At 42.5% G+C, this 25258-nt stretch overlaps 1 protein-coding gene across 1 annotated transcript in view; it reads left to right on the forward strand.

Moving 5' to 3' along the window:
* Positions 1-25258, forward strand: part of PREX2 (phosphatidylinositol-3,4,5-trisphosphate dependent Rac exchange factor 2) — a gene marked incomplete at its 5' end in the record, with an annotated part of 111968 nt that overhangs the window by 27699 nt on the left and 59011 nt on the right. The window contains 6 exons of the mRNA XM_081325829.1: positions 453-557; positions 1242-1343; positions 2856-3017; positions 21639-21772; positions 22162-22265; positions 23490-23639. Of these exons, the coding sequence (XP_081181955.1) occupies positions 453-557; positions 1242-1343; positions 2856-3017; positions 21639-21772; positions 22162-22265; positions 23490-23639 (757 nt within the window). The remainder of the gene's footprint in view (positions 1-452; positions 558-1241; positions 1344-2855; positions 3018-21638; positions 21773-22161; positions 22266-23489; positions 23640-25258) is intronic.

Consider the following 25258-nt stretch of genomic DNA (forward strand, 5'->3'; position numbering starts at 1 on the left):
AATCACTTTTTTACATTTGTCTTGAATAACTTTCCCCTCCAGTAATATGCAGATAACAGGTTTTTCTTTTACTAGAACACGTTGGATATATAAGTGAACAGCAGTAAGTTCACTGACACTAAAATGCACAGTTCTGTAAAGTTACACAAGATATTCTTGGACTATAGGTACCATATGGGAGCCTGATCTTAACCATGAGAAGATACAAACACTTTCTTGAACCTAAGTATAAAACTAAAATAAAAAAATGAAGACAGGACTTTTTTTAATAAACTGATTTGTACTGATTTTTTTATAAATTGATTTGTCAATGTTTAAATATTTGTTGTAAACCAATTGCGTTTTATATTTGTTCACAGATACTGTATTTGTTCATATTTTTATTTACACTATTCCTTTAAAAATCTGTTAAAATATGACCAAAATAACTAATTTAAAAACTCTTTATTTAGAGAGACAGATTTCGTATCTATGATGAATACTGCAGCAATCATGAAAAAGCACAAAAGCTTTTGCTTGAACTTAACAAAATAAAAACAGTGCGGACATTTTTACTGGTAAATAAATGCTTTTTTTGTATTCTATATGTTCTGGTTTGTGCGGTAATTTGATTGCCATTCACTTCTATCTTTGGTGTAGTGGTTTAATACATTGGGCTGGAAACCAGGATACTATGATTTCTAGTCCCACTTTAGGCATAAAGTCAGCTGTGGGACCTTGGGCCTACCACTTTTCTCAACCCTTTCTCAGGAAGGATGGAAAGGCAAATCATTTCTGAAATCTTGCCAAGAAAATTTCAGGTACTAGTCCAAGCAGTTTCCAGGAGTTAGCAATGACTCAAAGGTCTGCACATGTGTGTTCGTGTGGGTGTATCATCTCTAGATGATATATATAGTTAAAACAGACAACTCTGGAATTTTGATACCATCCGCAATTGCCTCTTTCTTTGTATGGTTGCGCTGAAATGAACAATTCTCAGAAACATCTTCAACACATTTCCCCAAAAGTGTGTAGTAAAGTCTACCTTGAAGTAGCTATATCTAGTCGATTTAGCAAAAGAACATGTACTGTAATATGCCTAGCTGCAGCTGGCTAATACGTAAAACGAAGTGAGCAACAGTCCTGAGCATTAAAGCCACTTCAAAATTGAGGAACCAAACAAGTCCAGGAATATAGCATTATAAAAAAATTACTAAAAATAAATTTTAGTTTAAATACATATGATTTAATTCCTTTTTTAGAACTGCATGTTGTTAGGAGGACGGAAGAGTACAGATGTACCTTTAGAAGGTTATTTGGTAACACCAATCCAGAGAATATGCAAGTATCCTCTTTTTTTGAAGGTATGTATTTTTGCTTGAAGAAGTGTGAAAATATGTTCTTCTGAAGTTATTATACTTTACATGAAAATTGTTTTATTTTCTGAATTCTGTTTGCCATTTGCAAATAAAAATCTGTTTGCCCAAACAAATGAGATTATTGTTTTTAAAGAATATAATAATACCCATTATGCAAAGAAACAAAAGATGGAACCTAGTATGCCAACGCTATTGAGATCCTTGCTGTGAAATAAAGATCCCTGGACAGAGATTTTTGAAAAAAATACAACCGTTGACTATTGCTAGGAAGAAACTTGTTTGTGCCTATAAGTTTTCTTATTTCGACAGGAAAAAATAGCTGGAAGCTGTTTTGGGATTTGTTTAGGGGAACACACTTCTACTTACTCCTTTCTTGTGTAAACATGCCGTTAGAGTCATATTGCCTATGTCAACGCTGTTAACAACGAATGTTATTGCTTGACAAGAGATGAAGAAGTAGCCATTTCATATGTTAAACTTGTGTACTGCTTTAAGAGATTGAGTTTAAGGTTGGGAGGGGGGACGAGTAGGATTGCACCTTCAAGGCCATCTTTAACTAAAGAAGATAAGACCTTGGCGGGTTTTCTAACAGAAGGGAAACTGATTCTTTAAATTAATTGGAGAATATGATTAATGACAAAATTAGGAAGGTGGAGAATTGTGTTTTAATATATTGTGCAAGGGGCAGAGATTTCAGATTCCAGCTTCCTTCAAGCAAGCATTTGCTGGTGTATTAGGCTATTAAAGGACTTTTAAGGTAAACAATGCCTCAGAGTCACTTGAAAAGCCCATACATTGGAAACTTGACATCCTACAGTTATCCAACTGTGAGGTGATCAGGGGATGAGTGGTGCTGTATAGTGCCTCCAAGTCCAGAATGGGTCATAGCGATGTACAAGAAGTAATTATACAAAGGCTTTCTTGGTCTTGCTGAAGTAGAAGCTGTGAGTCTAGGAAAAGAGTCAGTTCCATATGGGGAAATACAAATTATTTGTTTGTTTGAACAGTTTATATAGTAGTCCATTTCACCAAACAAGCAACCCTGAGAGGTGCATATCAATTGGAATCCTGTCCAGAAGTATGAAATGCAATAGAATGGAAAAATGGAATTCTGTCCACAAGTAGGGATGGAGCATTTCTGGAGTCATTATACTTTTATATAGTAGCCCACAGCAGATCTTCTAATGCCACTTTTACCACTGAATAATTCGGAATAAATTTCTGGTTGGCTATTTGCCAATGCAGTAAGAAGATAAATTGTATGTAGGCACAAATGCCCATATTCAATGTGTGGCTTCTGCTGATATAAAATATTAGAATACTTTAATATTTTATTATAGCTGTTGCAAAAATAGTGAAAATATGAATCCAAATGAAACAGGATTCAAATATGAGCTAGCGTCTTAAAGACTGGAATTGGAAACTATGCATTTAATGAAAATGGATAATAATGTAAAATCAATAAGAATTGATTTTATTACTCTTTTTTAAACATAGGAATTGTTAAAGCGCACTCCCAAAAAGCACAGTGACTACTCTACTTTAATGGAAGCTCTCCAAACAATGAAGGCTGTTTGTTCCAACATAAATGAAGCCAAGAGACAGATGGAAAAATTAGAGGTTTTAGAGGAATGGCAATCTCACATTGAAGGATGGGAGGTAATTTCATAAAATGTATTATTTTAGCAAATGTGGAAAAAATAACTCTGTACTCTAGTCCTATATTTTGCACAGGACATTATCATACAGAATTCACAATTAGAATAAACCATTGTTATTTGTTTTACTGATTAGATTATTTGAGACACTCGATCAATCCACATCTGGATTATTAATATCAGAAATTTAAAGTAAGGAGTTTTTGGTGCCCAGCCTCCAAGAATTTCCTAGCTTGGTATAGATGCTCACAATTTTCTAGTTGAAAGTATGATTAAATCTACATATAATCAACATTCAGAAGAGACAATGAAAAAGCTAAAAAGGAAACATTTGATCCTGTTGGACCTGAGGAAGTGGACAGGGTCCTCAACGCTATCAGTGCAACCACCTGCCAATTAGATCTTGGTTGGTGAAAGCCTCCAGGATGGTGACTAGCAAGAGAGTTCAGGCAGTGATAAATTCTTCACTGCAGGAGGGGACATTTGCGGGGCACTGGTTTGTCCCCTCCTCAAAAAACCATTGCTTAATCTCACCTATCTGCACAATATTCATCCGGTTTCCCATCTCTTTTTAGGGAAGGTACTGTTCTGTACCAGCCTGCTACCGGCCTTGCAGAAAGGCAACCCCTGTACAAACGGCAGAGGCTGGAAAACGTCTGAGGCTGGAAAACGTCTGCCAAGTTTATTACACAAACAAACAACAAAACATGAAACAAGATACCGGAGCTTAGATCCTCAAACGGAGCGGTTGCTTTCAGCAACCAGCCCTTCCCCAAACACTCCCTTTATTAGAGTTCAGGGCGTGGCCTCCCTGTGCCTCCTTCCGAGAAGTCCCACAGCCTTTCTCTGCTTGCTCCTACTTGACTGCCTCCTGCGTCGGGCGTCCTTGAACAGGGCCAGCTGTGGGTCATCATCATCCGCACTGTCGGGCTCGCGCAGCTGAGTCTCCACCAAGTAAGAAGGGCCTGGCTGGGGGCTCTGCGGAGCCTCCAAGCCATCATCAGCAAGTTCGTCTTCAACACCCCGCTCCTCCCCCTCGTCTGAGTCATCCGAGTCATCCGACCCAGCTGCCGAACCCACAGGCTGACCCTGAATCACAACACTATCCCGCACCGCAGGGCCCTTCCCACGGGGCTGCCGATCCGGATGCGGTCGGGATGGGAATTGTTCATGAAAAGCAGTCACCAACGCAGGGGCATGAACGGCGGTCGTGTCTTCCCAGGTGAAGTCCTCTGGTCCGTAACCTTTCCACTCGATCAGGTACTGGAAACGACCTTTCAGCCAACGGGAATCCCTGATGCTGGCGACCTCGTACTCGGGGGTGCTGCCTCCATCACGAGGTCCTGATGGGGGAGGTTCCTCTTGGCGGAGTGGACAAGCCGGTTGCTCGGGGACCAACAGAGACCGATGAAAGACTGGGTGCACGCGCAGGGAACGTGGCAGAGTTAAGCGATAGGCGACCGGATTGATGACAGCCTCGACTGGGAACGGTCCTAAATATCGGTGATCTAACTTTCTCACCGGCCGTGTGGACGGTAGGTTCCTGGTGGACAGCCAGACCCGATCCCCCACCGATAGTGGAGGCGTATCCCGTCTTGACCGATCAGCAAACCTTTTGTAATCGGCCTTGGCCTTCTCCAATTGCCGTCGCACCAATCGATGGATCGCCTGTAACTCTGCCATGAAGTCGTTCGCTGCCGGCTCCGGTGAGTCCACGGGAGAAAGGGGGAAAAACCAGGGGTGATAACCCACATTGGCCAAGAACGGTGTCATCTGTGTCGAGGTGTGCTGCGAGTTGTTAAATGCAAACTCAGCTATGGCCAGATAGTCCACCCAATTGTTCTGCTGCAGATTGACGTAGCAGCGCAGATACTGTTCCAGGATACCGATGACCTTCTCGGTTCCCCCGTCAGTTTGAGGATGATGCGCGGACGAGAGGCAAATCTTGATATCCAACGCATGCATCAACTCCTGCCAGAAGCGGGCTGTAAACTGGGCCCCCCTATCGGAGACGACTCTGTCAGGGAGGCCGTGCAGCCGAAACACCTGTTGAATGAACATACGACTAGTGGCGCGGGCTGACGGTAAGCCGCGACAGGGGATGAAGTGTGCCATCTTGGTCAGCATGTCCACCACCACATACACTGTCGTGAAACCAGAGGATGGGGGTAAATCCGTCAGAAAGTCCATAGACACAGCCCCCCAGGGTCTTTTGGGTGTTGGCAAGGGCTGCAGTAATCTAGGCAGGGCCCCTGTCGCTGACTTGGCCTGCCTGCATGGGATGCAGGAGGTGACATAAGACTGGACGTCGTGTCGGACTCGGGGCCACCAGAAGGTACGGGAGACCAGGTTCAGGGTCTTGAACAGGCCAAAATGCCCCGCTGCCGGGTTATCGTGACACTGGCTGAGGACGAGTCCCCTGAGTGGCCCTCCCGGAACATAGAGCCGGTCACGATAATACAAGAGTCCATCCGTGACCGTCCAAGGCGAATCTGGCCCCACCTCCTCCTTCCGCTGAGCCACCCACACCTCCTGCTGCTGTGCCTCCCAGATCCGAGCCCGTATATCAACCGGCTCCCGTACCGCAGCAAAAGACTCGACGGGGATCACTGTCCTGGGCAGAAGCTTGTCTTCCACTCGGGTATATTCGGGCTTCCTGGACAGAGCATCCGCTCTTTGATTGTGCCCGCTTGGTATGTACCGAACCCGGAAGTCAAACCTCGCAAAGAAAAGAGACCACCGGATCTGGCGTTGGTTCAAATTCCGAGCGGTCTGCAGGCTTTCCAGATTCTTATGGTCCGTCCGGACCTCGATTTGATGCCGCGCTCCCTCCAGATGATGCCTCCAGGCCTCGAACGCCGCTTTGATGGCCAGCAGCTCCTTCTCCCAGATGGTATAATTGCGCTCCGAAGGGTTCAGTTTTCGGGAATGATACGCGCAAGGGAAAAGGGTACCGCTGGGCATCGTTGCCTGGAGTAACACTGCCCCAATGGCAATGTCGGAGGCGTCCGCCTCCACGACAAACGGCCGTTGCGGGTCAGGATGCTTCAAGATGGGCTCCTTCATGAAGGCTTCCTTCAAAGCCTGGAAAGCCTGTTGTTCTGGTGCGTTCCACTGGAACCGAGTCTTCTTCTGCAGGAGCCGGGTGAGGGGGGCTGTCAAGGCAGCAAACCCAGGGATGAAAGTTCGGTAATAGTTGGCAAATCCAAGAAGTCGCTGAACATCCTTCACGCGACGCGGGGGTTGCCAACTCTGCAACGACTCAACCTTACTCGGCTCCATGGCGATGCCCTCAGGAGAAATGCGGTGACCCAGGAAATCGATGGTCACCCGGTAGAACTGGCACTTCTCCAACTTGGCAAACAGCCGATGTTCTCGGAGTCGCTGCAGGACCTGACGGAGATGCTGATGATGCACTTCACGCGACGGGGAGTAGATCAGGATGTTGTCCAAGTAGATCACGACAAACTGGTCCAACAAATCCCGGAAAATGTCGTTCATGAAATGCTGAAACACAGCGGGGGCGTTGGTCAGGCCAAACGGCATCACCGTGTACTCAAAATGTCCGTAGCGAGTACCAAACGCCGTCTTCCACTCATCACCCGGCCGAACCCTGACGAGGTTGTAAGCTCCACGCAGGTCCAGTTTCGTGAAGATCTTAGCCTCCCGGAGTCGGTCCAAGAGCTCGGGGATGAGGGGCAGCGGGTAACGGTTGCGCACCGTGATGGCGTTGAGTTTCCGGTAATCGCAGCAAAGCCGTAATTCGCCCGACTTCTTTTTGACGAAGAGCACGGGTGCAGACACTGGCGAGGACGAGGGCCGGATGAAACCGCGAGCCAAATTCTTCTCCAGGAAGTCCCGCAATGCAGCCAACTCGGGCTCCAACATGGAGTACAAACGCCCCACTGGGAGAGGCGCATCAGGGACTAAATCAATGGAGCAGTCATAGGGCCTGTGCGGGGGTAATTGATCCGCCTCTGACTCGCTGAACACATCAGCAAAGTTGGACAGTTCGGGAGGCAAGGAAACCCCTGGGGAACCCTCCACCTGGCCGGCACAGATATGGCGGGAGTGGTCCACGCACTGCAAGCTTGGGAAGGTGACCAAGTTCTGTGACCAATAGATCTGTGGGTCATGCGCCCGGAGCCACGCCAGTCCCAAGACCACGGGGAAGTGCAGATCTGAGGTGATATAGAACTGGATGGCCTCCACATGGGAACTGATGGCCATACATAATGGTTGCGTGGCGGCCGTAATAGGCCCAGACAAGAGCACTCGACCATCGATAGTCTCCACTAACATGGGCGGATCCACCGGGCACTGGGGAACAGCCCATTTGGCCACAAATGCCGAGTCCATAAAGTTTGTGGTGGCCCCAGAGTCAATTAAGGCATGGACTGGAATCCCCTCTGGCTTGCCAGGAAGGATCAGACGTGCCTCCAAAATCAAATGCCGTGGAGGTTCACAGGCACCATCGGAAAGGCGTCGCTCGGTGTTGTTGTGGTGGGACGCCCGATCTATCACACCGTCTAGATCGGGCTCGGGGCGTTTCCCGACAGCAGAGTAGGGGACTTTCTCGGGGCAGGCTTGGTCACTGATGCCCGCTGACGCTTCTTTGGGCAAAAAGCAGCCAAATGTCCAGGGTCCCCACAGTAAAAACACAACCCCCCCGATCGTCGTCTGTTCATTTCAGTCACCAATAGACGAGACCTGGCGGCACCCAGCTCCATTGGCTCCTCCCTTTGAGCTGGGGGCTCACGCACAACAGGGGCGGCAGGGGTCTGTGGGGTGGCACGGCGACTCCTTCGCTGCTGCAACCGAGCATCGATCCGCAGGCAGAGATGGATCAGCCCATTCAGGTCTTTGGGAATATCCACACGGGCCAGCTCATCCAACATCTCCTCCGACAATCCATCCTGGAAGGCATCCACGAGCGCAGCCTCATTCCAGGCGGAATCCTGGCTAAGCAGCCGGAAATCGCTGATATAGCCCTGTAGGGGGCGTTGACCCTGCCTCAGAGCTTTCAGGCGTCGAGTGGCAGTCTGCGTCTTAATAGGGTCCTCGTACATCAGACGCATATGGTCACAAAACCCCACAAAGTTGTCCAACAATGGGCTAGGTTGAGCCAGCAGAGGCGTGCCCCAACGAGCTGCATCACCCGAAAGAAGGCTTAACACAAACCCCACCTTATCCAGGTCAGTGGGGAAATCAGCTGCTCTCACGCTGATAAAGAGCTGGCATTGTCCCAGGAAAGCAGGAAACAGTTCTGGAGTACCTGTAAATTTATCCGGCATTGCAACTTGGCATTTTCTCCTGGGTGGGGGTGCAGCATGAACCTGAGCTTGCAGTTGAGCCACCTGAGCTGCCAGCAAAGTGAGTTGCTGGGTGAGCTGAGCATTCTCGGCACGTAGCTGCTCCATAATAGTAGTAAGGGGTGGGAGGCTGAAAGCAAACTGTTCTGTACCAGCCTGCTACCGGCCTTGCAGAAAGGCAACCCCTGTACAAACGGCAGAGGCTGGAAAACGTCTGAGGCTGGAAAACGTCTGCCAAGTTTATTACACAAACAAACAACAAAACATGAAACAAGATACCGGAGCTTAGATCCTCAAACGGAGCGGTTGCTTTCAGCAACCAGCCCTTCCCCAAACACTCCCTTTATTAGAGTTCAGGGCGTGGCCTCCCTGTGCCTCCTTCCGAGAAGTCCCACAGACTTTCTCTGCTTGCTCCTACTTGACTGCCTCCTGCGTCGGGCGTCCTTGAACAGGGCCAGCTGTGGGTCATCATCATCCGCACTGTCGGGCTCGCGCAGCTGAGTCTCCACCAAGTAAGAAGGGCCTGGCTGGGGGCTCTGCGGAGCCTCCAAGCCATCATCAGCAAGTTCGTCTTCAACACCCCGCTCCTCCCCCTCGTCTGAGTCATCCGAGTCATCCGACCCAGCTGCCGAACCCACAGGCTGACCCTGAATCACAACAGGTGGTTGCTTGCCAACTTCAGAGGATCCTGAATGAAACAGATTATATGGGTCCCTTTTAGTCAGGATTCTTGACCTATCAGCAGCCTTTGATACCATCGACCATAGTATCCTATGGATTCTGGGCTGGGTAGCATAGTCTTGCATGGTCGGCTCCTTTCTCCAAGGCTGGTCCCAATCAATGTTGATAGGAGTGAAAGACTGGGTTGTATGCCAGCTGTAGCCTTTCCTGGATCAGTAGTCCCCACGCTCAGTCATTCAAGTTATCTCATGTTTGGACTATTACAATGTGGTCTATATGGGACTGTCCTTGAAGAGCATTCAGAAGCTTCAACTGGTGAAGGGTGCAGCACTGAAGGCAGTTTTTGGGGCCCCTGAGTGGCCCACATTATACAGCTGTTCTTATTTATTCACTGGCTGCTGGTTTACTTCCAGGTGAAATTGAAAGTATTGGTCATTACCTATGAAACTCTGCATGGCATTGGCCCAAGTTACTTGAGGAACTATCTCACCCTAATGGGACTGGCCTGACCCACCCATGCCAGCAGAGGAGGCATTCTGTAGATCCCATCAGTAAAGGAAGTTCAGCTAGCGGGGTCAAAAAAAGAGCCTTTTCTGCCCTGGCTCTGGCCCTTTGGAACCTCTTGCCCCTGAGGTGAGATTGGGTCCCCCTCCTGATCTTCCACAAGAGCCTGAAAACCTGGCTGTACCCTGGGGATAGTTGATTGGCTAATGGCAGCTCCCACCTCCTCCTCCCAATACATTCTGCTCCTTTCCTACCCATCTTTTAGTTAGTTATAATCTGTATTTTTAGTGTGATTTTATACATTTGTATATATATTTATGGTTTTATTTTGATGTAAGCTGCTCAACTGCTTGCAGCAAGATGGGTGGCAAACAAATGTAATAAATAAAATAAATAAAAAAAACATGAGACTCAGAATAGCTCTTTGCCATTAATTTATATCCAGATAAGCAAGGATTAATACCAGAGCACAATCAAGCAGTAAATGATACCTCAAACAAGGAACCTCAACTCAGACAAACAAATTAACATAAACAATAGCCTAATCAAGGAACTATCAAGAAGAAAGCAAATCTTTCACCAACACTAACACTAACCCCACTCCCTTCTAATGAAGCGTCTGCAGGAAAACAAATGACCTCAGAGAGTACCAAGGACTCCTCAGTTTAACCCTGAACTACAAATATTCTCTTCTATTGATAGAAATTTCAAAACTGAGCAAGTGGAGAATTGAAAAAGGACAGCCACAGATTTTTCTTACAATCAACTATATTTTCCATTGAGAGGAGGGCAGAGATTTTAAATAATGTGAATTTCCTTTTCAGGTAATTTCCTTTCAGAATAAATGGAGAATCATACATTGAGGAAAAATTGCTTCTTTCTTGCCTCTTTCTCAAAATGATTGCTTATAGGACATGACTCCTAAAAATTCTTATATTAGTTAGGAATTTTCAAATTAGGTATTTCGGGGAAAGCTTTTTTATGTTTTCACTGTGGTAGAAGAAATAAGACTAGTGCAAAGTTTAAAAGTTTAAAATGGCTAAAATGAAGCATATGCATTTACAAAAAGAAAGGCTAAAACCTTTATGGTAAGTTCCTGATGTAACTATTGCATTAGTTTCTGTACTATCACAAAAATATGAAGTAAATTCAAAAGAGTGGAGGTGAAAATAACTGATCCAGAAGAAATTATTTGAAGATACAAAATAAGCCTGAATATTTTTGGATGAGAATATAAAAGAGGATTCAGCAGAAGGGGATAATATATGAAGTGAATCACAGTACCTGATCAAATAGAAGTTTAATGAAAGCAGAAAAGAAATAATCTGTATTGGCCAAAGCATGAAGCTAAGAGCTTTTTCTCATATGCTGCTAAGCAATGTTTATTAGATTTTAGCTTAGTGTTAACACAAACCCAGTCAATAATGATTTTATAATGAAATTGTACTTCAGCAAACCATGCCTTTATGTGATATATGAATTCAGTCACCATCAACTTGGCTTCTCTTTAGCCGGGTCTGTGAATGAATGAACAATTACTCTGTTTTCCACTAAGATGAATACAATTCATGTGTTGTTTTTCCCTCCTTTTTCTCATTTCACCTATTATTCTATATTAAGTACACAACAATTAGAAACAAAACCAGTAGGCAATAGAAACATGTAATCAACTTAATACTGTATATTAGTGACAAATAGTTTAAATATTATAAATCTATGATCTCTCAGATCACTTTGAATGTAAATTTCCCCATTATTTATTAATTTTATTATTATTTTTATTAATTTAATTTGTATAATATATTTGTATATTTGTATAAATATATTTGTATATATTTGTATATTAATTTAATTTGTATAATTTGTAATTAACCAAATAGATGGAAATAAAATGGCATATTGACCACTGATTTGATACCAGAAGCTTAGAATAGGTTTTGTGGGGAACAACATTCAGTGCATCATCAGAGTTTTCATAAGATAAAGAGACAATAGTTTAGTAGCTTATAGAAGTTCCTGGTTCAATCCTTGGCATCTTGAAGACCAGGTCTTATTTTGGGGGAAACACAGTAGTAAAAGTCAAACATTATTATAGATAGCTAGATATGGTAACACTGCTATACTGAAAACATATTGCCAGATAATAATGAACTACTAGTGAAGGCTTGTTACATTACACCTTCGTAAATACCTTTTGTGAGCTAAGTATATTTTGGTTATAATTCAGTTGCTAAATGTTTAAGAGTCAACTTTCTTCTAATGAAAGTTTAATGTTCTCATTTTTAAAAAATACTATCATGTCTACGAGGCATTTCTTTAATAAACCCTTCTGTACTAAAACAGCAGGTTTCATTAACTGGACATCTGGTTTGCTATAAGGCTTAAGAGCAGAAAAAAATACTTATTAGAGATGTTCTGTCAAGAAAATATTTAGCATGTTGCTTACTTAGAAAAAAGCAATTTTTAGGATCTGATGGAGGATCAAAGCATGACTTGAATTCTACGCAAAAGTGTTATAAATTGAGCTTGTATAATGATTATAATTGGACAATTGTAGAAAAGTAGATTAAAATTTATTTTTTTCTTCTTTATTGGTACACTCTCCAAACGCAGTTTTATTGAGTGGGAGATTATTAAAATAACTTGCTTTTTTGTTTTTATTTCATGACAGAAATTTTTTTTGAATATTTTGAATTAATGCAAGTTGATAGCTTCCCTCATGCCAGCAGATGATCTCACTTATGGTTTTAAGCAGAAGTTAAAGAGGAGTGAGGAGAGGATAGAGCTCCTCTGAGGAACTCCATCCCCCCTCACCCCCCAAAAAGGTTCAATTTCATCCCCCCATTCTGCCTCAATCACCACTGACTGGAACCAACTTGGAGGAAGGAAAATTAAGAATTAAAAAATAAAAAGTCCAGAAATAAAAAATAGAAAAGAAAAAAAGAATACTAAAGAAAAAGAAAGAAATAACTTTTCCCTTCCTCACAAGTATAAACAATTTTAGTAACTTATCACCTTTTAAAATACAACAAATGATCTCTTCTTCTCATATCCCATCTCTTATCTATAAACAAATCCTTAAAAGTCTTGTTCAGCGAAAGTCTATTAAGGTTTATCAGAGATAACAACATACCTATTTAATCTAGCTAATAATTTAGCTAATAATTAGATTTAATTTAATGTAATAAACCAACTTTATATTCCTTCTTTTTATTTTCAATACTCTTGATCTTTAATTCCTTCAGTCTGCTAAACTTGATTTCTTTTCAGTTCTTTTAGTACTTTTTCACAAAATTATTCAAGTCTATTTTGTAAATCCAATGTAGTAAAATTATCCAGTTTGCTCATTTGGTTTATTATTTGTTTATCCCTTTTAATTATTAAGAGTTCAGTCAATTCTCACTCCCTTCTTAACCAGGAGGTGAGGGAGGATCCCTTACAGGGACAGTCCGAGGAGTTTAGTCATCATCTGACAGACAAAATTGCTCAGATCCGGGCCGGCTTGGACTCTGACTGGGCGGAGTCTGACGTGGAAGAATTGGACGGTCTTGAGCATGTTATCTGGACTGAGTTTGATCCTGTTTCCCCTGATGATATAGACAGGATTACGGGGAGGCTGAGCTCCACCACCTGTTTGTTGGACCCGTGCCTCTCCAGGCTGGTTTATGCAGCCCAGGAGAAGACACGAGGCTGGTTCCAGGCAGTAATAACTGCTTCCTTGAAGGAGGGTATCTTCCCCGCCGCCTTGAAGGAGGCGGTGGTGAGACCCCTCCTCAAGAAGCCTACCCTGGACCCGGCTGTTTTAAATAACTATCGTCTGGTCTCCAACCTTCGCTTTCTGGTGAAGGTTGTTGAGAGTGTGGTGGCGCATCAGCTTCCTCTGTTCCTGGAGGAAACTGATTATCTGGACCCATACCAATCGGGTTTCAGGCCCGGGCACAGCACGGAGATGGAATTGGTCGCGCTGGTGAATGATCTCTGGTGGGCTTGGGACAGGGTTTGTCTCTCTGTCCTACTCCCATTAGATCTCTCAGCGGCTTTTGATACCATCGACCATGGTATCCTTCTGCGGCGTCTCAGGGGGTTGGGAGTGGGAGGCACCGTTTTATGGTGGTTCTCCTCCTATCTCCTGGGCCGCTCGCAGTCGGTATTGACGGGAGGGCAGAGATCTGCCCCGAGGCCTCTCGTTTGTGGAGTTCTTCAGGGGTCGGTTCTATCTCCCCTCCTGTTCAACATCTATATAAAGCCGCTGGGCGAGATCATTTGTGGTTTCGGGGTGGGGTATCATCATTATGCTGATGATACCCAATTTTATTTCTCCACCCTGAACCAACCCAGTGATGCCCTCGCCATGATGTCCTGTTGCCTGGAGGCGGTCCAGGTCTGGATGGGGAGAAACAGGCTTCGTCTCAATCCTGCCAAGACTGAGTGGCTGTACATACCGGCATCTCGGGTTAACCAGACTATTCCATCTTTAACGATGGGGGGTGAGGTGTTATCCCCCATTGATAGGGCTCGCAACTTGGGTGTCCTCCTGGATTCACGGCTCAATTTTGAAGATCACATAGGAGCCGTGACTAGAGGGGCTTTTGCCCAGGTTCGCCTGGTGCGCCAGTTGCGACCCTACCTGGACTGAGATGCCCTACGCACAGTCACCCATGCACTCGTGACCTCCCGGTTAGACTACTGCAACGCTCTCTACATGGGGCTGCCCTCGAGGACCACTCGGAGGCTTCAGCTGGTGCAGAATGCTGCTGCACGAGTTGTGATGGGGGTTTCCCGATACTCCCATGTAACACCTCTACTCCGCGAGCTGCATTGGCTTCCGGTTGCCCTCTGGGTGAGATTCAAGGTGCTGGTGGTGACCTATAAAGCCCTAAATGGCTTGGGTCTGGGATATTTGAGGGAACACCTGCTGCCGGCATCAAGTTCCCTTCGTCCTGTGCGCTCCCACATGGAGGGCTTTCTCAGGGTGCTGCCGGTAAAAGACTGCCGGCGGTTAACACCCAGGGGGAGGGCCTTCTCAGTGGGTGCGCCTGCCTTTTGGAACCAGCTGCCCGTGGAGCTTAGGACTGCCCCCGACCTTCGGTCATTCCGCCAGGACCTGAAGACCTGGCTCTTTGAGCTTTCCGGCCCAGGCTGAGAGTTTTTAATTGGGGTTTTATATTTTTCAGGGATCAAATTTAATTATTTTTAATTGTTTTTAACTTTTGTATTGTACTGACGTTTTTAAATACCTGTAAACTGCCCTGAGTCCTACGGAAAAAGGGCGGTATATAAATTCAATAAATTCAATTCAATTCAATTCAATTTATTTTGTATATTCCATCTGGCATCTTTTTCCATATCATTCTGGTAGCCTTTCATTTTTAAATCAGAGAGAACACCCCCCCCCACAAACACACTGAAGGATTAAATTACTGGCCAGAACCAGCCATATATCACCTTTTGGGAATCCTTGACAAGCCAATAGGAACGTAGATTACAGATGGTTGGCTCCCAGTTATGAGAAGTCTTTCTATTTCCCCAAGACAAATAGACTTAAACACTTTTCAGATATCACAGATCATGCCCTAAGCTAATACCATATGATCTGCATAGCTGCAATCCAGGTCAAAGTGGATCTGAGTAACTTTATGCACTAGGTGTCTAGAGTAACTTTATACTCTAGGTATATACTTCTTACAATGGGCATACATATAGTCCTTCAAGCCCTGCGTGGCTATCTAATTCGATATTCTTGATTGCCAAAAGATGGTCTCTAATAAAGATTCCTACTTATGCTTGGGCATGTTGGCTCCTTGTTTTTCTCCAGTGGCTTTTGGAACCATTTCACTTTATAAAGAGTGACAGTTGGCAACTTTTTCAGTTTTTGGTTGCATTCTACAGTTATGTACAATGTCCTATTTGGACAAACAACCTAAACTGTAAAAAAAACATCATCTAACTGTAAGAACACATGTCATTAGGTGGCAGGTTAAATAGTAAAGGTAGTCTTCATTTAATGACTGTCCTGTTTAGCAAACATATGACTAATTTTACAATTTGTTCTTGATCTTACAACCGTGGTAGCTTACCTGTGGTCATGTGATTGCCATTTGAAGATTTCATAGCTAGCTTCCAACAAATAGAGTTAATGGAGAAGCTGGCAGTAAGTCACAAGTCACACAGTCATGTGAAGTTGTGCTTAATGGCCATGGGTGATTTGCTTAATGGCCACAACTTATAGAACTGATGTAAGGCATGGCCACATAATGTTTCACTTAATGACTGCATTGCTTAGTGACAGTTGCTGATCACAATTGCTGGTGTTAAGTGAGGATTACTTGTAGTACCCCCCAAAAAAATCTAATTTAGATTAAAAAATTGGGCAAATTTAGAAAAATAGAAAATAACCATCCACTATGTATTATAGGAAGCAATGTTAAATCAAGTTGAAATGTTGTGTATAACCTGATTTTATTTTTCTGCTTAAGATAAGATAACTTTTATTGTCATTTTTTTACTGTGGGTACAATGGCACACATCAAAAATGAAATTTAGTTGTCTGCTCTCAAAGTGAAACACATACATGATACACCCCTAAATATACTAGATACAGCATAGTATGTATAAACCCACATCCCTGCATGTATAGACCCACATCTCTACATATACATAACAAATGAATCTTAGATAACTGTCCATCTTGAATATATAATGGAAGGAGGAATCTTGAGAGTTCACAAGGTTAATGCTGTATGGAATGAAACTATGGCTGAATCTGGATGTTCTGCTATGGATACCACGAAGCCTTCTCCCAGAAGGTGACAAGGAAAACAGGTCGTGAAGAGGATGTGTAGTGTCCCAGATAATCTTACGGACCCTGCTCAAGCAACGCTTGTGTGCCATGTCCTGGATGGAAGGGAGGGAACTGCCATTGATCTTTTCGGCCATGCTCACCACTCTCTGCACTGCCTTCCTGTCTGAAGCAGTGATGCTTCCAAACCAGACTGTGATGCTGTATGACAGGATGCTCTCAATCGTCCCCCTGTAGAAAGTGGTCAGGACAGGGGAAGGAAGATGTGCTTTTCTCATGCGACACAGAAAGTGCAGGTGCTGCTGTGCCCACTTTACCAGTGTCTCGCTGTTGAGTGACCAAGCCAGCCTACTCATTAGCTGCACACCCAGGAATTTGATGCTGGTAACTACCTCCACAGGTGAATCATTAATGTAGAGAGAAGTGTGGCTGTGCCTGCCTTTTCTGAAATCGACAATGATCTCTTTGGTTTTTCCGGTATTTAAAACTAGGCTGTTTTCCTTACACCAGTTCACCAACCCCTCAACCTCTTGCAGTAAGCTTCTACATTGTCATCATGAATAAGGCCCATTACTGTTGTATCATCTGCGAACTTCACAATATGGTTGGTGGCAAACCTAGCACAACAGTCATGGATCAATAGGGTGAACAGCAGTGGACTTGGCTGGCAGCCCTGAGGATAACCTGTGCTCAAGAAAATGGTATTAGAGGTATTTGTTCCAACTCGCACATATTGGGGCCTGTTGGCAAGAAAATCAAGAATCTATTTGCACAAAGGGGGTGTTTAAGCCTAAAAGGCCCAGTTTGTCTACTAGATGCTGGGGAATGATTGTGTTACATGCCGAACTGAAGTTGACAAACAACAAACGCACATGAGTGTTTCTTTCCTCCCAAGTGCTTCAAGCTCATATGGAGAATGGAAGAGATAGCATCCTCCATAGAGCAATTTGATTGGTAGGCAAACTGAAGCGGGTCAAATGCTGGTGGGAGGCTAGATACAATAATGTCATTTATTAGCTTCTCAAAGCATTTCATAATGGTGGATGTCAGTGCAACCAGACGGTAATCATTGAGGCCTGTAATTGTGGACTTTTTTTTGGCAATGGCAAGATGATGGCCATCTTAGAACACAATGGGACCACTGCCTGCTGCAATGAGAGATTGGAAAGATCTGTGAGAACACGTCCAGGGATGTTATCTAGACCTGCTGCTTTCCAAATGTTAACTTTAATAATAAAATGGCAATTGCATTATTGAGGAAATGAATTACTTTATGTGTTGAAGACCTTTCTATTTTAAGTGAATTCTTTAGATATTGTGTTTTACTGCTTGTTATTTTTGTTACAATTATATTTCCAGTGCATATAACTGATATGTTTCTAAGAGGACTGAGGGTCAGAACACTTAAATGAGAAAAATTGTGTGGACGGCTGAACCTATCTTCTATAAATAATAACACACGATGCTTTTACTTTTATCCTTTGCAGTAGTGGTGGGATTCAAATATGTGAACAACCAGTTCTGTGTGTGGATGCTGCTTCTGCAAGTCCATTCTGGGCCTGGGCAACAAAAAATTAGCTACCGGTTCTGCCAAAGTGGTGAGAACTAGCTGAATCCCACTACTGCTTTGCAGGAATTTTGTTGATTGTTTATGCTTCGTAATAATTAAACCATACTTAATTGCTTTTCTACTTAAGGGATCTCAAATAGCAGAACAAATTCATAATTGTTATATTTACATAATAAAATAAATCATATTTGTAATTTTGATTTGGTGAAATCACTGAATCATTTGGCAGCTGGGATATAAAGATAAACTATTATGTGATTGGGCAAGGATATAATGTGAATAAGTACGCATGCAGTGATGTGAGGACAGAAAAGCCTACATTTGATTAGTTATACTAATGACTTCACTCATAGCATCCTGTAAGTTGTGTATGATGCTGTTTTGTACTATAACAAAGCAGTATGAAATAGCTAATGTATTTAAATAAGCCTCTAAGAAAACACTAAGAAACATACTGCCTGCAGTGAACCTTTTCTCTAGAGAGCCTATTAAAAATGTCTTTGCAATTACATCAGTGAAAAATGTTACCCATTATTTTTTAGAATATCATAATCCTAAAGTCAGCAAAATTCTGCTTTCTTCAGAATGAGTCTGATCCAGGCACATATGGTGAATATTCTACTTAAGCCTTTTTATTTTAAATCAAGTTTCACTGATTTCAGAGAACTTTTATTTAACCAAATTATTTAGATGTGCAGTCCACATTTTCCTATATCCAAATTATTATGGTTTGAGTTCCAAAGCATACACAGTTTTTTGAAATCCTCTCTTCAAAAGATGTCTCCAAGATCAAAGTTAAAAGTCAACATGAGGCAGCTTCCTGATTTTGGGGGCAATGATTGAACACATGCTTTGGGTACAAAAATCCCTATTGGTATATAAAAATATCAGGAGCAATTGGAATGGCAAGGCCTATGCCTGATAGTAACAGGGAAAACTTTTCTGAAACTTGGAGAGCAGCTTCTGATCAGTGCAACCAATCTCTAAGGCAGTATCCCCAATCTTCTGCCTCCAGTGGTATTGAGTTTATCTTTGTTTTCTCTAAATTTCTTTATGAGAGGGGCTTAAAGGGATCCTCTGAAAAATTTAGTTTCCTGGTTTTAAAGGACTTCTATTGAGATGGTATTTCCAGATGATACAATACTAGTCTGTTATAAAACTGTTTTTAAAACAAGATAAATAATGTCTGTGGAGATTCTCAGTCATCCAGGTCACAATTATCCTAAAGGTGCTTTTTCAAGAGGCAACTGGACTTTGTTTGTTTTTCCTTGAAGATGTTTTGCTTCGCATCCAAGAAGCTTCTGAAGTGAACTGAAGAAGCTTCTTAGATGAGAAATGAAATGTCTTTAAGGTAAAATCAAGACTACCCACTTGCCTCTCAAAAAAACACCTTTGGGAAGATATATAATGTATATAATAATCAGGATTGTTTTTACCAAAAACAAACTGCCCGAATTATAGTTAACAATAGTTTGACAACAGTATGTAATATTGAGAAGGGCACAAGGCAAGGCTGTCCGCTATCGCCCTTGTTATTTATATTAACATTAGAGATATTATTGGTTAAGATTCGGAATTCGGAAAAAATTAAGGGGATACAAGTTGGAGATCAGGATTACAGATTGAGAGCATTTGCAGATGATCTGGTTGTTACAGTGACCCAGCCAGAGAACTCTGTTGTGGACCTGATGGAGATAATAACACAATATGGGAAGGTTTCTGGATTTAAAGTAAATATACAGAAAACTAAAATTTTGGCTAGAAATATGACAGTTTCGCAGAAGGCTCTCCTAGAAGGATTAACTGGATTTGAGATTGTTAAAAGGGTTAAATATTTGGGGGTGATTTTGTCGCCCTCTAATACAAAGCTATATAAAAATAATTATGAAAAGTTATGGGGGAAAATTCAAAAAGAACTGGAGAGTTGGGAAAAATTGCAATTGTCTTTGTTGGGACGGATTGCAGCAGTGAAAATGAATGTCCTGCCCAAATTTTTATTCTTATTTCAAATGATACCGATTCTTAAGAAAGACTCTAACTTGGAGGAATGGCAGCGTGGTATCAATAAATTTGTGTGGGCAGGGAAAAAGCCACGAGTTAAACTTAAGATTATGCAGGATACTCGTGAGAGAGGTGGCCTTAAAATGCCTAATTTTAAATTATATTATGAAGCTGCTGCACTAGTAGGAATAAGTGATTGGATTAATTTGACACAATCGAGGTTATTAAATCTTGAGGGCCATGATCTGTTGTTTGGCTGGCATGCATATTTGTTGTATGATAAGAAGGTAGATACTGTGTTTAGGATGCATATTTTAAGACAGGCATTGCTGAGAGTTTGGAAGAAGTATAGACATAAGTTAAGCAGCAAGATACCATTGTGGGCAATCCCAAAACACGCAATAGAAAATATACATGCTGGTTTCAAACATGATGAGACTACTTACAAGGAAATTTTAAGTTTGGAAAGGAATATTTGGTGCTTGAAATCATATAATTTCTTGCGAGAAGAGAAGGTTGTTCAGACTTGGTTTCAATATATTCAGTTACAGGCCAGGTGGAAAGAAGATCAAAAAAATGGATCTGCAACGACTGATGAAAATTTGATAAAGCAAATTAGAAATCAAGGACCAGCACATATTAAACGGATATATCTTGCATTGATAGAGATCGATTCAGAAACAGAGCTTGTTAAGGATTGTATGATAAAATGGGCCCAAAACATTCAGGAAGTTATTACAATGGACACGTGGGAAAAGATCTGGGTGAGGAATGTAAAATTCACTCAAGCTCAAAGTTTAAGAGAGAACTTTTACAAAATGTTTTATAGATGGCATCTAGATCCTAAAAAGCTTGCAAGTATGTATCCGAATTATCAGCCTAAATGTTGGAGGTGTGGTGATGAAGAGGCAACATATTTTCACATATGGTGGACATGTAAAAAGGTCAAGGCTTTTTGGATAAAAGTCTGGTGGAATATGCAGAAGATTTTTAAACGGAGGATAAAGTTTTGTCCGCAATTTTTTTTGTTGGGAATAATTGTTGACGCTACAGTTGTGGACTCTAAGTTGATGTTGAATTTAGTTACGGCAGCAAGACTTTTGATAGGTCAATATTGGAAGAAAGAGGAACTGCCGACTATACAAGAGTGGATTTTAAAGGTTTCCGACTTGGCAGAGATGGCGAAGATTTCGGCCTATTTGAAAGATTACTCGCAAGAACATTATATTATGGAATGGAGAAAATGGATTGAGTTTATCCAGAATAAGTATAGGGTCAAGAAGTTTTATCTAGCATTTGAATAAGTCTTCTTTCGTTTTCTTTTTTCTTTTTTTATTTTGTCTTCTATATATATTTAATAATGCTAAGTTTTGTTTGATCCTATATAAGTTAGAGAGTGATGGATTTTAGAATTTATAGTTGTTAGTATATGGTTGTTTATGATTGCTTTTTTATATATATATATACCTTGTATTTAGCTCTGGGAAGTCCGGGGGGGGAGGGGGGTTAGGGGGAGGTGGGGGGGGAGGAGGGAGGGGGGAAGGGGGGAGGTAGGGAGGGGAGGAGGGAGGGGGAAGGGGGTTTTTTAAAGGAAAACTGTATTTTTAAAACTTTTCAATAAAAAAAAAATAATCAGGATTGTTTTCTAAATGTTAAATCCACTTTGCTGTTTTGATTGGCTAAATGCATTATGTGTGTAGAAAACTGTGTATTTTGGATCCACATAACTATTCTTTTCATATGTTTCTTTGCTAGGGATCTAACATCACAGACACTTGCACAGAAATGCTGATGTGTGGGGTTTTGTTGAAAATCTCAGCAGGAAACATACAGGAACGAGTGTTCTTCCTTTTTGACAATCTTTTGGTCTACTGCAAAAGAAAGCATAGGTGAGATACATTCATTGATTTATGCTTTCAAAACTGAACATATATAAATTATCTGAATTTAATTTTTTAAAAATATATTTGAATATTTTAACTACTATAATGCTCAGATAATGACAAGGTTCCATCTAATGGAAAACAACTAAATTTTTAGAATAAAAATTTAAGGCTACAAAGCATGTTTTTTACATTGCAACCAACATTTCTTATTAAAATAATATTGATTTATTAATAATTATTACTAAATTATTAATTTATCTGCAACATCATTAAATAAAATGAGGTCTAGTTAGTACTTAATTTTTGGTCTATAAATATTTGCTAGTACAATCTTGGTGAGCCTGAAGTACACTAATACTTTTAATATTTGTACAATACCTTTCCTTAATTAGACGATTGAAAAACAGCAAAGCATCTTCAGAAGGTCATCGATATCTTTTCCGAGGCAGAATAAATACAGAGGTGATGGAAGTTGAGAATGTTGATGATGGCACAGGTATATGAATATACATCACTTTCTTAATTATTATTATCTTTTGGATGTTGACTTTGTGTCTCATATAATAGTACAAGTAATCCCCAGTTAAAGATGGTAATTGAGACTAGCAACCCTGTCACTAAGTGATGCGGTTGTAAAGTGTGATGTCACATGACTTTACCAACATACAAGAGTAGTTGTACCAGTTTCATTGGCTGATTAAGCAAATGCTGCACAGCTGTAAAGTGCTATTTGCAACCTTCTGCTGGCTTCCCCATTGATTTCGCTTGTTGAAGGCATTAAATGTAACAAATGGCAGTCACATGATACCAGGGTACTGAGACTGTGCAAGTTCAAACAAGTTGCCAAGCATCTAACTCAAGATCACACAATTACTGGGACATTATGACAGTCCCAACTGCAAGCACCAGTCATAAGTTTCTTTGTTCAGCGCTGTTCAGTGCTATAACTTTTAATGGTTGCTGAATGACTGATCATTAAACAAGGACTACCCCTACACAATTTCAATAACATGCAGTTATTTGATGTAAATAAATTTGGCATACATGGAAGATGAAAGGTTATGTGAATAAGAAAATTATACTCCTATTTATAAACAATGGCACCCAATCTTTGTGTGCAAAACTGTAATGAAGCAGCATATTCCAAGGATCCATCTAGCCTGCCTGATCCAATTGGTTTGGCAGATACTATAAGTGGTAATTTCAGGTAACCAGGCCCTATGACATGAAAGGATTTATAGTTAACCAGCATCTGTAGATCACATTGCAAGAGGCAAGCTGTGATGTTACCAAGCATGAACGACTGTAGATTTAATGGAACCTGCCATTTCTTTTACAGTTACTTATGGCATGTTTTGTTTTTGTTTTATTTTACTCTTGGTAAATGGATGGATTTTCGTAAGATTAGCATTTCTGTTTAGATAACAGAAAGACATTTGATTTGGTTTGGCTAGGCAGGACTAGACTCATAATTTTGAGCTGGCAGTCAAAGAATAAATGAATTATAGTTTCTTCCTGGTTCTTAAATCCTGTTAAAATTTTCATAAAACATGGAACAAAACACACAGGCACACATTTATCTAGAGAAATTTTGCTTTAAGTAAGAGCACATTGTAATGCTTAGGGTGGGATCAGAAGCAATTTTGTATAACTCAGAGCATTTAGTAGCCATCAGATGGAATGTACATCTCAGATTTTCCTTTCTGTGATAATTTTTCAGCTGATTATCATAGCAGTGGTCACATTGTTCTCAATGGTTGGAAGATACACAACACAGCAAAGAATAAATGGTTTGTGTGTATGGCCAAAACATCTGAACAAAAGCATGAGTGGCTTGAAGCTATCCTAAAAGAAAGGGAAAGAAGAAAAGGTGAGAACGTGAATTTTATTTCTATACACTCTCACACCTGGAAGAAGTACTATGTCAAGAGACATTTCCTGACAGTGAGAACAGTCAGTCAGTGGAATGGCTTGCCTTCAGAAGTTGTGGGTGCTCCATCACTGGAGGCTTTTAAAAAGAAACTGGACAGCCATTTGTCTAAAATGGTATAAGGTCTACTGCTTGAGCAGGGAGTTGGACTAAAAGACCTCAAAGGTTCCTTCCAACTCTGTTATTCTGTTAATTCTGTTAATTCCTTTTCCCTGCATTTCTCACCTGAGGGATGTTGAACAATAACTCTGAACTTCTGTTCGCTATACCTCCTGGCAACACCAACTACTTTTGCCAGCAAGATCTAGTAAGTGAATAAAGTCCTGAAGTGTTATGATCCTGGTGGATATTCCTTTGATGAGAAGGATAGAAAAGAAGTGGAATTAGACATTAGGGACATGATGTCTGTGTTTCCAGTAATGATGAAGCCAGGACTTCTCTCTGGTTAAATTAGATACACCAAGCCACTAAGAAGCCTCCCATGCCCCTACTGAGCAGAGATGTTCATTAAAAATTGAACAACAAAACAGAAACTCCATGGATTTTTTGGTGAAATTTTCCCCCCTACCCCAAATAATTAAAAAACATCCTGTCCAGATTATTGTTTAATGCTTACAAAGCAATATCTACATTAGTCCTGGAATTACTTACTCTTTCTATATATTACTTGAAAGCAACCCCCCCCCCAAAATAAAAAAACAAAATAAAAACCATCAACCCTCAAGACTTTTCAGCTTTGGGCAGTTAATGCTGATGTAGGCTAGCAAATTTTTTTAAAGAAAGAATTCTTACTTAAAATACACACTTTCTCTATTTCCACCTCTACCCCTCTCTAACATATACCTGTGGAGTTTTAAACTGTGTGTCAAGCCCCGCCGGCCTCCCGTCCGCCCGGGCCTCGACAATGCCCGCGCCGCCGCAGCCCCGCCGAGCAGCTGGCCGGTCTCCAGCTGATCGGCGCGCCCGAGCAGCTACCTCCTCGAGCCATGGAGGGCGTGGCCTCGTATCCTGCCGAGGCAAGACGCCGCAGCCCCGCCGAGCAGCTGGCCGGTCCCCAGCTGATCGGCGCGCCCGGGCAGCGCCTTCCCCGAGCCCCGGACGCTTTTTCGGAGGATGTGGCTTCGCCCGGGCGTCGCGGAGCAAGCTGCCGCAATCCCGCCGAGCAGCTGGCCGGCGCTCAGCTGTTTGGTGCGTCCGATCCCGAACAGCCGCCGGGCGCGCGCTCGCCTCGTCACCGGGGACGGCGCCGGGCGCCCACCGGTCCGGCGCTAACGTTTGATACTCGGCGGCTGGACCCTGGACTGCGGATGGTGCCCGGGCGGCAACGGGCTGCACCCAGCGAACAGTTGGACACGCCCCAGCAAACTGTGGAGGGGTGTGTGGCTGTGCCTGTTTTGCCACCCTCCGTTACTGGACTCGGGGGGAGCTTAACGTCTGCAACGCCAGCACGGACTGGGGCGCGCGAGGGAGCGGAAGGACAGAACTCACCTGGGAGGGGGCTTGACAGGCTGCAGCAGCGCACACGGTGGGTGGTGGCTATGCACGGTGATGGGTGGGGT

Source organism: Vipera berus, assembly GCF_964194415.1.
Source record: "Vipera berus genome assembly, chromosome: 3".
In the NCBI taxonomy this organism is placed as follows: domain Eukaryota; kingdom Metazoa; phylum Chordata; class Lepidosauria; order Squamata; family Viperidae; genus Vipera; species Vipera berus.